Below are 11,538 nucleotides of genomic sequence, written 5' to 3'. Positions count from 1 at the left end.
TGTGTGTGTGTGTGTGTGTGTGTGTGTGTATATATGTGTATATACACAATTGGCTAATATATATTGGCTATTCAGACCTGTACCACCTTCAAGGTGGAAACATTTGACACATCTTGAGATGAAAAACAGCTGAAACCGTGTATTAAACACTAACAAGAAAACATATTTTCTTCTTCAAAAAGAAATCTAATTTTTTTAACATTTGATATAAAATATCTGCATTATTTTTATTTATATATAAGCTTCAAATGTTTTGGAAGTCATTGCATTCTGTTTTTATGGGCACATATTGCAGATACAGCGTCCCAACTTTTTTGGAAACAGTCTCGTATTAACAGGAGTGGAAAATGCTGCAGGAGCTTTTTCTGTGCTAATTACTCACTGAGCCATCGCAGGAATGACACAACAATGAGTTTCTTAAAAAGTGATGATCTAGGATTTTTACCCCTATTCTCCCTAAATGTTAGGGGACAGTAATTGGGGGCTAAATATGGTTGGTGGGTGTTTTTTGTTATTTTACATAGAGCCACCAATTAAGCCACATGTTGTAAAGATTCGTGTCATGTGTTGGAGTTGCTCTCTCTCATCTGCATTGGGCTGAAACAAGATGCGTAATATCCTCAGAGAAAACGACCTCGGAGATCATTTTTCTTTGGTGGGAAAACAAAAGAGCACGGGTTGTTCTGCTTTGCAGTTTTTGCCTTTATTTTTGTTCGTGAGACAAATCTGCAAGTTTTTTGTTTTTTTTTAACACATTTCTGCTAAGAAGAATAGACAGGCGTTTCATCCTCACAGCTAAATGGACTGGTTTCAGAGATGAGAAAAGAAAGTGTGAAACGGCCAGTCACCCGAATCCACATCCATTTTGCCTCCCACAGGCAGGAAAATGTGAACAATATAAAACATAAAAGACCGAGTGGACGTTATTTTCCCTCTAAACAAACTGTCTTTTTGAAGCCTCATTTTGCTAACTGACAATATATACTGTACTGTATCTGTATACCAGGAGCACTCACCAGTTCATTCCTCCTATCTCATTTTACTCCCTAATGATGGCTTTTATCTTCCACAGCCAGACACTTTTTATGCCCCACCTGCCCTTTACATTTTCAGCCTTGGCCTTTAGTCAGTGTTAGTCTGGTGAATATCATCGAGGGTGGAGTGCTTAGCCACTCAGGGTTTTTTTTTCCCTCTAGCACATTATAAAGAAATGCCTGAATGTACAGTTTTAATTAGGAAAAAAGCACGGCTCCAACTGTGTTTATGCAGGTGCTTCTGAGTGAAACATCTGAGGGCGAAAAACATGAAGGAAGCGCAGCTTTGTGCTCCAGCAATACGATACTATTTATTCATTCAGCCGTCCTTGACTTTGACGAGGTTTCGAAGCCACTGAAATGCAAATTTTTTCACTAAATGGTGCAAAGCTTTCATGTAAGGAGTCCAGAAAACACAGTGCGGGAAATGCAGTCGTGAAACTTGCTTCCCGACGAAGCCTGTGCGTGCATTAATAGGGTTTCTCTCCAGTTCTCACACCTCTTCCTCCCCCCCCCCTTCCCCTCTTTGACCCACCTCACCATTATGTGTATGTATGTGCTTAATCAGGCGCAGCCCACCTCCACCTTCCATCGCTCTGCCATATGGTTCACAGTTTTGCATCATTTGATATGCAGCGCTTTAAGAAAGTGTTTGTTGCTGCTGAATTTTTTTACACATTCACTGCTGTCAGACGTTGCAGCTTGAATTAAGACAGCGAGGTGATGAACAAGAGGCCCAAAATAAGCTCTAATCACAAAGCAATTCAAAGTTAGCAGTTTGGAGGTTGAAAAAGCCAAGGAACTTGACAACTATTTCCAAGCCGAATTTATTGCAGAAGGATTGACTCAAACTTTCCCCGTGCTACTTTTCATGCCCGATTTCTATATAATTATCTTGTCTTGTACTAGAAAGTCTTAAAAAAGAAAAACATGCTGTTCCTGAGTGGTGTTTTTATGATGAACAAGGCTAACCTACATGTCGGCAACAAATGCAGAGCTTCTCTGTGTGTCTTGTTTATGAGTGGGGAGGCAGCATATGCTGCTCTTCGCTGGCAGCCTTTCCCACTGCGATCCTCTCCCACTCTCCTCTCCCGCCTTAAATACTTCTCGCCAATCACCTTGAGAGTACGCGAGGCGTCTTTGATTTATTGTACCGGCCGGGCTGCTTCTCCATCTTCGACCCCGACTTGTCACAAGGCAGCTATAATTGGGAGATGCTCGTGACCCACCTAACACAGCAGCCCAGTCGGAGGGGGTGGCATCCTTGGGAATTCTCCATCTCTCTCGCTCTCTCTCGCTGGCATTTTTTTCTTTTCTCCCTCTTTCTTTCTTTTTCTTCCAGGAAAAGTAGGACACCCAGCAGCACTATTAATTGTTTTGCCCTTTATATCTCAAAAACAGTAGAGAGAACAAGAGCGAGAAAAGGGTGGGTGAAGAAGTAAAGGACGCAGCCTCAATGTCTTTGCCCTCTTCTTGCTTTGCAGGAGGCCTCGGCTAGCTTCGCCGAGTGGGAGAGGCTGATGAAGAGCCTGGGGTCGGGGGCTGCTACGACGGACACCCCCTTCACTGAAGTCATGGGCCTGGTCACGCAGATGTACAAGCAAACAGCCATCGCCAAGGTAAAGGAAGACCAGCTGCTGTTATATCTTACATATAGGAATACCTTTGAAAGATGAAGCAGGGGATTTTTCTATTGTGTGGGGTATTCAAAGCCCCATAGGGCCGCATTGTTGTCCAAATGATCAATGAGCAACACTGTTGCTCTGGTGGCATGTTACTTCATTACCATGAACACACATACTGTAGTTTATCAATCCCACACACACCATCCATTCTCACAAATGCACCACAGTCCGAAAATAGTCCCCATCAGAGACGCTATAACCTGTTGTTTGACTAATGGATTTTAAATATTACCTCTCCAGCTGGTTTTTTTTAATTAGTTAGCATTTTTTATCCATAAAACTGTTGCACCAATCGTGGCCTTGCATACACACAGAATAAGTTATGAGTGAGATCATCCAACTGGATGACGGATATCCAGCAGTTCTTCTGCATATGTGTTGTTCTGTGGTGTTACTATGAAGAAAAGAGCTTTCTGAATATTAGCATTATAGGTATTGGCTCAGAGCAGGCCGAAAACTAATTTTCCCGCAGTGTAATATTATTCAAGGTTTTTTCAAAAGTCCTAAAAAGTTAAATTTTAATTAAAAAATAAAGTTTTTGAAAAGTATTTCATTTTTTTAGGTGTTTTAAGACTAGTAGTTAAAATCAAAGCCAATGAGATTTCATTATGCAAATCATTTTTTAAAACTTTTGCTGTTTTTAATGTTATTTGTTTGAAGTCCTTCTACACATTTATTTACAGACTAGGGATCTCAAGCCTAACAGAGCAGGGGTAGACAACCGCAGGCCTCGAGTGGCAGTGTCCTGCAGGTTTTAGATGTCACCCTGGGACAACACACCTGAATCAGATGATTAGTTCATTACCAGGCCTCTGGAGAACTTCAAGACACGTTGAGGAGGTCATTTAGCCACTGAAATCAGCTGTGTTGGATCAAGGACACATCTAAAGGCTGCAGGACCTTAAGGCCTGGAGTTCCCCACCCCTGATCTAGGACATTGGTTTGTCGTCACTACCAGTAAGAAGAGTAATGCAGGCTGTACCAAAAAACAGTGATTGTCAGATATTATATCAGCTTGTTTACGATTTATGACTGAGCCTACACCATAAGCCAATCCAACAGTTTTAGAGTCTATATTTTTTGTCGAACCAAAAGTCAATAATTAAAAGAAGAGCATCAAATACGATATTGTAATGATTATTGCACTGCTATGTGCCGACTTTTCAGGCTAGCAGATGTCAATAACTTTGTCTCTAATCTGTTTCTTATCTGGCATGATGTGTTAGCTTACTTTGCTTCTATTTAAGTTTTTTGTCCTCGCCTTATCCATTAAACCATCACAGCACATGCCTGCCCCACCCTGAGCCTGGTTCTCCTGGAGGTTTCTTCCTGTTAAAAGTCTGTGAAGGTTCTCAGTCATCCAGGTCATCGTAGTCAAAGGAGATTGCAAAGAAAAGCGTCTGGACTTCTTTAAGTTGCTTGAAGACGTTTCGCCTCTCTTCCGAGAAGCTTCTTCAGTTCTAAGGTCAAATGGTGGAGAGTCCCAGATATAAACCTAGTGGGAGTTAGCCCCCCCACAGAGTAATTAATAATTAATTAATTCGCATGATAAGGTGGGGCCAGGTTTCACAATGAACTCACCTGAAACCCTGGTTGATTGGGACCCTCACCCAGTTTCACACCTTGGCTCAGGCGATTAGAGGATCAGCAGGGGGTCCTTTTGTCCCTCTGTGGGGGGATACTCCCACTAGGTTTAAATCTGGGACTCTCCACCATTTGACCTTAGAACTGAAGAAGCTTCTCGGATGAGAGGTGAAACGTCTTCAAGCAACTTAAAGAAGTCCAGACGCTTTTCTTTGCAAGCTCCTTTGACTTCCTGTTAAAAGGGTGTTTTTCCTTCCCACTGTTGCCATGTGTTTGCTCATACGGCAGGCTTGGCTAACTTCAGGCCTGGAGGTCCGGTGTCCTGCAGGTTTTAGATCTCACCCTGGGTTTACACACCTGAATCAAATGATTAGTTCATTACCAGGCCTCTGGAGAACTTCAAGACATGTTGAGAAGGTCATTTAGCCATTTAAATCAGCTATGTTGGATCAAGGACACATCTAAAACCTGCAGGACATCGGCCCTTGGGGCCTGGGTTTGGACCCCCCTGTGATAGGGGTTCATGTTATTGCTTCTGTATTATTGTAGGGTTTTTACTGACTGTTGTTTGGTGCAGGATGAATTGAAATTGTTGGTACAACAGATCTGCTACACTCAGGCCTGAGTGTAGCTTGTGAAATCAAAGTCTGTAGTTAATTCATGATTTAACAAAGGGAGGATTGCTTTTTTTCCACCTAATAAATGCATTTATTCTGGCCATCTTTGTCTAATATTACAATTTGTTTCATAATCTAAAACATTCACGTGTGAAAAATGTGGAAAAACCTAAGAAAGCAGGAAGGGGGGAAATACTTAATGCACTCAGTCTTCTGTTGGTGCAAGTCTACTTCCAGCGTTTACTGTTGTGACCACTAGCCCTGCTGTAGTGGCTACAGGCTGTACAAATGTAAACTTTTCAGCACCCCTGAAAACACAACCTTGGTTTCAATATGACCACTAAGCATTCATACATTTATTTAACACTGTGGTTCGAGTTTCAGAACATAGAAGGGAAGCACACTGAATGTGATTTGAGAAAAACAGGAAAATCTGTTTTAATCAGTATCAAGAAAATGTGGTTAAATCGATCATTCTTGTTCTTGTCTGAAAGAGCTGAAAGAGCTGACAGTTTAGGAAAAGTTTAAAGACCGCTTTGACATTTAGGAAAGAGAACATTAATACTACTAACATGTCTGTCTATTCTGTATGATGCTAGACCTGGAAATAGCATCTATTGGGAGTTCATCACTGAGGTTTCATTTTTCATTTGAACAGTAATGAACAGAGATTAACACAAAACACTAAAATAATGTAAAGTATTTGAAATTACTATCATTTTAAATATTTTACATTGTTACTGATTTCTACTGCTAGAAAAACTAGCCTCAGCTGATGCTGAATTCTTTGAATAATCACGATACCAGTTTATAGGAAGTAGAACAAGACACTTTATTCCTATTGGCTGTCCCAAGCCCAGGTACATGGGAAGGTTTGTGTCAGAAATAATCTTGAAGGAAGAATATGTGAAGAACAGGATTATGAGTTTGAAGTTGTTACATTACACGTGCCCCACAGGTTGGATGTCAGAAGAGAAATTGGAATTGTGGAGTAGGTCGGATGAAGTGGTAGAGAGTGGTCGCAGGTGGAGAGAGTGGTGATCGTAGTGGGCTTCAGTGGACATGGAGGTGAAGGGAACAGAGTTGAGATGTTTGGTAGATTTGGTGTTAAGGAGAGAAATGCAGAAAGCCAGATGTCGTGGATTTTGTGAGAGGGTCGAAGGTAATGTATAAGAGTGGAGGAAGGTGCACACAGGTGGACTACATCTTATGCAGAAGGTGCGGATTTAAAGAGATAGGAGACTGCAAGGTTGTGGCAGGTGGGAATATAGATGGGCATCATTAGATAATAGTCTGTAAGAAAGTATTCATAACCGCAAATCCCTATTTATATCTATCTATACTCTACTTCATAACCAGGTGGGATTTCATCTGTGATTTGGCTCTGAGCCCCTTCTTGTTTGCAGTGGTGGTGGACAGGGTGACAGTCGCTGTTTCTTGTCCTGCCTCCCTCCTCTCACCCCCAGCAGGTTGTGGCAGGTGGCTGGCCCTCCCTGAGCCTGGTTCTACCAGAGATACTTCCTGTTTAGAAGGGAGTTTTTCCTTCCACTTTTGCCAACTACTTGCTCATCTGATTGTTGGGGTTTTCTCTGTATTATTGCTGGGTCATTATCTTATAATATAAAGCGCCTTGAGGTGACTTGATGCTATATAAATGATTAATTTAATTTAATTAAACTGAATGAGATTGAATTGAAATCAATAACTGTTTCGATTGTTTTCCCTAGTGTAGAGTTGTCTACCTTCCCCTTATCTTTAAGGTGACTTTCCTCTGCCACACCTCATAAAAATAAGTTATGTGCAGCTGGTGGGTGGGGCTTCTGTCCTGACAATGGCCATGGTGGTGTATCTGTTCTCATTGACATCATACAGATAGATGTAAGAGTAGGAAAAAACTGCAAAACAGGGTATTTCTTGAACACAAGCTTGCTTCATAATTTGATACTTAGTATTTACCATTGTAACAATATGTGGCTATAACTGAAAATAGGAAAATACATTGTTGTTCACATTAACCTTCAAATATCTCACAAGCAACAAACCCAGAGCCATACATTATATCACCCAAATAGCTTAAAAATTAGCTCGATGATGTTGTTTTTTTTTATTAATTTTCCTATTTCAGGAAATGGTGAATTGATGGCACAGCATCATTCTCAGAGCGCTTGGCCAACCACTCAGTGAGATCTCATGGGAAAATCATTGCCATGGTAACAGAACCTAATGGTTGCCAGTGAAAGCACTTAGACAAAGTAGGGAGTTATAACTGAGGTATTATTTTGTTGCGTCCAGCCTGGCATGATTACCCCTTATATCAAAGTTACACACCGCACTAAAATAGCATCTCTGTGATGTTGTTGCTATGGAAACTCGGTCGGCTCTCTGAAGTGACTTCTTTTTTTCTTTTTAATGAGAGCAATATGGGAAGGTGGCATTTAGTCTAAGGAAGGCCGGCGGGGGAGGGGGGTCAGAGCAACTAGTGTTGAGAATCTAACATTTCCTGTTCGTCAGTGGAAGCATTTTTACACTAATATAGCTTTCAACCTCTGTTCCGCTTCTAGCCTCTTACCAAGAGAACAGGCAGTTCCCTAGTCTCTTATATTTGTAGCTGAGCAAACAGTTCCACCAGATATAGTATCCCTCTCCAATCATCTGCCATGTTCGAGGGCTGGCATTCCTCTCAATTAGCCCAGCGCCCTCAGCCATGAGGAGTGTGGCCCCGAGGTTAACGAAGAGCGGAGATAACCACTGAACGCAATCATCGACACGCTACCCGCTCAGCCTGCCTCCAAGCTTGGATCTCTTTTGCGCTTGGTGTTGTTTGCTGATTGGATTTCTGCTCAGTTTAGCCTAACACTGGACCTCCTTTCATTACAAAGCCCCCACCCACACCGACCTGCTCTCCCACCTCAAAGCCGATACTGCCGGCCTAGTCTCATTTCCTCTGCTACTGGTTCACACTTTCTCTACTTCCGAGAAGGAGAGGGAAAAAAAGAGAAAGCTTGCTTTATTCTTTTTTTGGATCATCGAGAGGGGTGGAACGGTATGATAGATTCACACATCTATGTCACTCTGACAAGCATCACGGCCCCTGCCTGCCAGTCCGCCTGGCGACGAAGCTGCCAAACGCCTTTGGGGTATTTTTGTTGCTTTACCCGCCAAGCATCTGCTCCCAATTACCCAGAGAGGACAGCTCTGATGCTGGACTTTAAAGCAAGCTAACGGGCCGCTTCAGACAGCCGAGAAGTTTGTGCACTAATTAAACTCAGCGGAAGGAAGACTGCGAAGCCGAGCCGTCAGTAATGAGGACCCCCCAGATCAGAACAGGGTCGGGCAGGCCTGGCGGAGAGATTCATTATCAGGCGCATCGGCTAATTATCAGCAAGGCGAAGCAGAGGTTCTCCCACCAGAGCATCAGGTGTGTGATGGCTGCAGAAGTTGTCAGCTTGCAGGAGGTGCGGAGATTATAGGGTGGACTTCACACCACAGAGAAAGGGCCTGTCTCCAAAAACCGTCTAGTAAGGGCTCTGTTTGACTCAACTCAAACCTCAGAATTTCTCACTAGTTGGTGCTATTCTTGGCTGCTTTATGGCCCGGGGCTCTGAAATGAGCCGAGTGCGGATGCTCAATGACACGCTCGTACAGCTCTTGCAGAAGGTAGCGGGGAGCAGGCCACAGCCATCACAGTGTGATCGCTGGGCACCAGCGCACGGTGAAATGATAGATACAGATACCTGCAGGCTACAGTTACCTCACTGTGCCGCTTCCTTTTTAGGTTGTTAGACTCACACCGTCAATCAAGGTCAGAGGCTTTAGCAGAAAACAAACAAAAGTGCATTAAACTTGGACTGTGATGTTTTTAGGGGGGGTTAAGCATTGTTACCATTTGACTTCATAAATCAGAAGCCCGACATGAAGGAGGGAAAAAAAATGTGGTTGTGCAAAAAGTAAAATGAGCAAAAACTTTTATATCCTGCATTAATTCCAGGCTTCAGCTGTCACTTTTGACAGGTAATAATTCTTAGGAGTGTTTGCAAGTCCTGAATGTGTTCACATATAAAATCTCCTAAAATATCAGCCCAGTCAAATACGTGATGATAGTTACATTATTAGGAAATAATAATGCAATAATAATAAAGTGCTATGGCTTCAATAAAGCTGGCGATAAAAGTTCAAACTGTCAGTTTGTAAACCCGTTAGTAGGGCTGCTACAAACGATTATTTTGATAGTCGACAAGTCACCGATTATTTTTGCGATTAGTCGACTAATCGGATGATGCATCCATTGGACGTAAAACTTATTGGACCAGCAGCATCTGCTCTTATATAACTATCATTAGCTTACAGCTTTAAGTGTTTAAGGTGCTAACTAAAAATAAAGACAAGATGATAGTTTGTTAAATTTTAATGACATTTGAAGATTGTTTCGGTGAAGTTTAATAAACTCAGCCGTCTGCTCCTTGCTATCTAAAATATAACGGGACACCAGAGTATATTCTCGAGTATCTCACACTTCTGATAATCAGTTGTCTGCTTGACGTTTATTAGCTGTGTAAAAACTATAACTTTAATCTCATCCAAACTCATTTACTAAGGAACAAATAAAACACTGAAAAAAGCCAAACAATAACATTTTTTAGTTATCTAAGTGACTTCTATTACATGTTTAACCTGAGTAACGAAAGACCGCGGGGGGTTTAAATTGATTTGCTGGGAGTTCAGTGTTCTCATCGGCTCTAGTGACCATTGAACCCCGGCTAGCTATCGAGCTAGTGGGTAACAGACGTCTCCGAAAACGTCAGAGCGCTTTTGAAAATATGTGATGTCTTGATAAACTGAGCAGATATTTGAGGTTTACACAGCTACATTCTTGTCTGAAAATATGTTAAAAGTTTATTTTGTGACCCAGAAAGAATAATAAGAGTAATATTAAAACTAACTAGCTGCCGCCATTGTTGGAAACTGGAATTGGCTGGGCCACGCTATGAATTCTGGGATAGGTTGGGCCACGAAGGATACACCCGACCCATCCTTCAAATCTCGGGAAATGAAGGGCGCTTTTGTCGGCCGCATTTGTCGGAGTCTTCTAATTTGGACAGGCTTCGTCGTGTCGCTGTAACGTAATTGGCCTACAAATGTGGGCAGAGGAGGATGCGGTTCCTGAATTTGGACACAGCTACAATACCGGACACTGCTTCTTCTTCTTCGGGGTTTAACGGCAGCTGGCATCCTTGTACATGCAGTGCTGCCATCTTCTGTTTCAGTCCATTATTACACTCTTAAATCCTACTACTTATTCCTGCGTCTTTTGGGATCTTGCAAAGCTTCAAACGACGCATCGACTATTAAATCAGTCGTCGACAATTTTGATAGTCGACGTAATCGCGACTAGTCGACTAATCATGGCAGCCCTAACTGTTAATATTGCTGCTTCATCATCTGACTTTGTGTAAATGACACCATTAATATCTGCACATAGTGTATGATATATGATACAGTGATAGGCCAATATCAGCTGGTGAGATCAGTTTTGGCAATATGTGACATAAAAGGTCTTTATTTTATTTTATTTTTTAAATCCTATTCATGTATGAAAAGGTGAGTTTTGCTTGTTTGTTATTGTAACCGAAATTAAAAAACAGAAATTCCAAAAACACACCAAGCATAAGCCAAGTTGTGAGTTATTGATTTGACTCTTGGTATCTCCGAGCTGACAAATGCGCCCCAGTCGCTCTGTGTGCACTTTCCTTTTAAAGTCTGGATCCCTGGCATTCAATAGAGAATCGATCACACGGAAAGGATGCCGCGGTGATTAATTGACTTCTTCACTGATCTCGCCGCTTCCTCTGTGTGTGGTCGACTGGTGAAGTGATGGATTCAGTAGCTCTCTTTCATCTGTGTCTATTTTTGTGTGTGTGTGTGTGTGTGTGTGTGTGTGTGGCCAGGCGGGAGCTGTGAAGGACTACATTAAGATGATGCTGGAGGCAGAGCAGCTGAAGTTCCTGGTGTTCGCCCACCACCTCACCATGCTGCAGGCCTGCACCGAGGCCGTCATCGAGGCCAAGGTAACCTCGGGCACTCTGCGGGCAACTGGAGCTTCTAAAATGTGTTAAAGCGGCAGTAAGCAACGGCTGTGGTGGTGCCTGTAGGATGTGTAGCAACACTGGCGAGAGGTGTGTGAATTATTTGAAATTCTAAAAGCTGCTAGCTCAGGTTCAAGTATAATTAATTTTGTAGTATGCTGCTGCTTCTCCTGGAAATCTCCATACAGAACAGTCTGTTCCATATCTCACACGCTAGCTCCAAACTCAGTGACCCACTCAGGCCTCCACTCAAACTCCCCAGCTGTACTTTAATATTCCCCAGGAAGCAGTATGCACCTCACATACTATTGGGTATATACTCAGCACAGTCAGGAGTATATTAGCATGTAGTTTCTGACACAGCCTGTGCAGCATGCCCATATTAACATCCTACAATGTAATATATATATATATATTAGGGGTGCAATGATACTCGTATCGATATTGAACCGTTCGATACAGTGCTTTCGGTTCGGTACGCATATGTATCGAACAATACAAAATTTTTAATTTATTTTATCAACTTTCCTTCTGA

The 11,538-nt window shown here is 42.3% G+C and overlaps 1 protein-coding gene across 6 annotated transcripts in view; it reads left to right on the top strand.

The window, feature by feature from the left end:
- Positions 1-11,538, top strand: part of zranb3 (zinc finger, RAN-binding domain containing 3) — a 120,103-nt gene that overhangs the window by 33,879 nt on the left and 74,686 nt on the right. For all 6 annotated transcript variants that reach the window (XM_005739865.1, XM_005739863.1, XM_013912602.1 and 3 more), the window contains exons 8-9: positions 2,519-2,653; positions 10,866-10,985. In XM_005739865.1, coding sequence (XP_005739922.1) covers positions 2,519-2,653; positions 10,866-10,985 — 255 coding nt within the window. The remainder of the gene's footprint in view (positions 1-2,518; positions 2,654-10,865; positions 10,986-11,538) is intronic.

The sequence above is a fragment of the Pundamilia nyererei genome, unplaced genomic scaffold (genome assembly GCF_000239375.1).
Source record: "Pundamilia nyererei isolate P.nyererei 1_Seehausen unplaced genomic scaffold, PunNye1.0 scaffold00094, whole genome shotgun sequence".
Taxonomy (NCBI): domain Eukaryota; kingdom Metazoa; phylum Chordata; class Actinopteri; order Cichliformes; family Cichlidae; genus Pundamilia; species Pundamilia nyererei.
The sequence above is the reverse complement of the archived record's forward strand: the minus strand, read 5'-3'. Positions and strand labels throughout refer to the sequence as shown.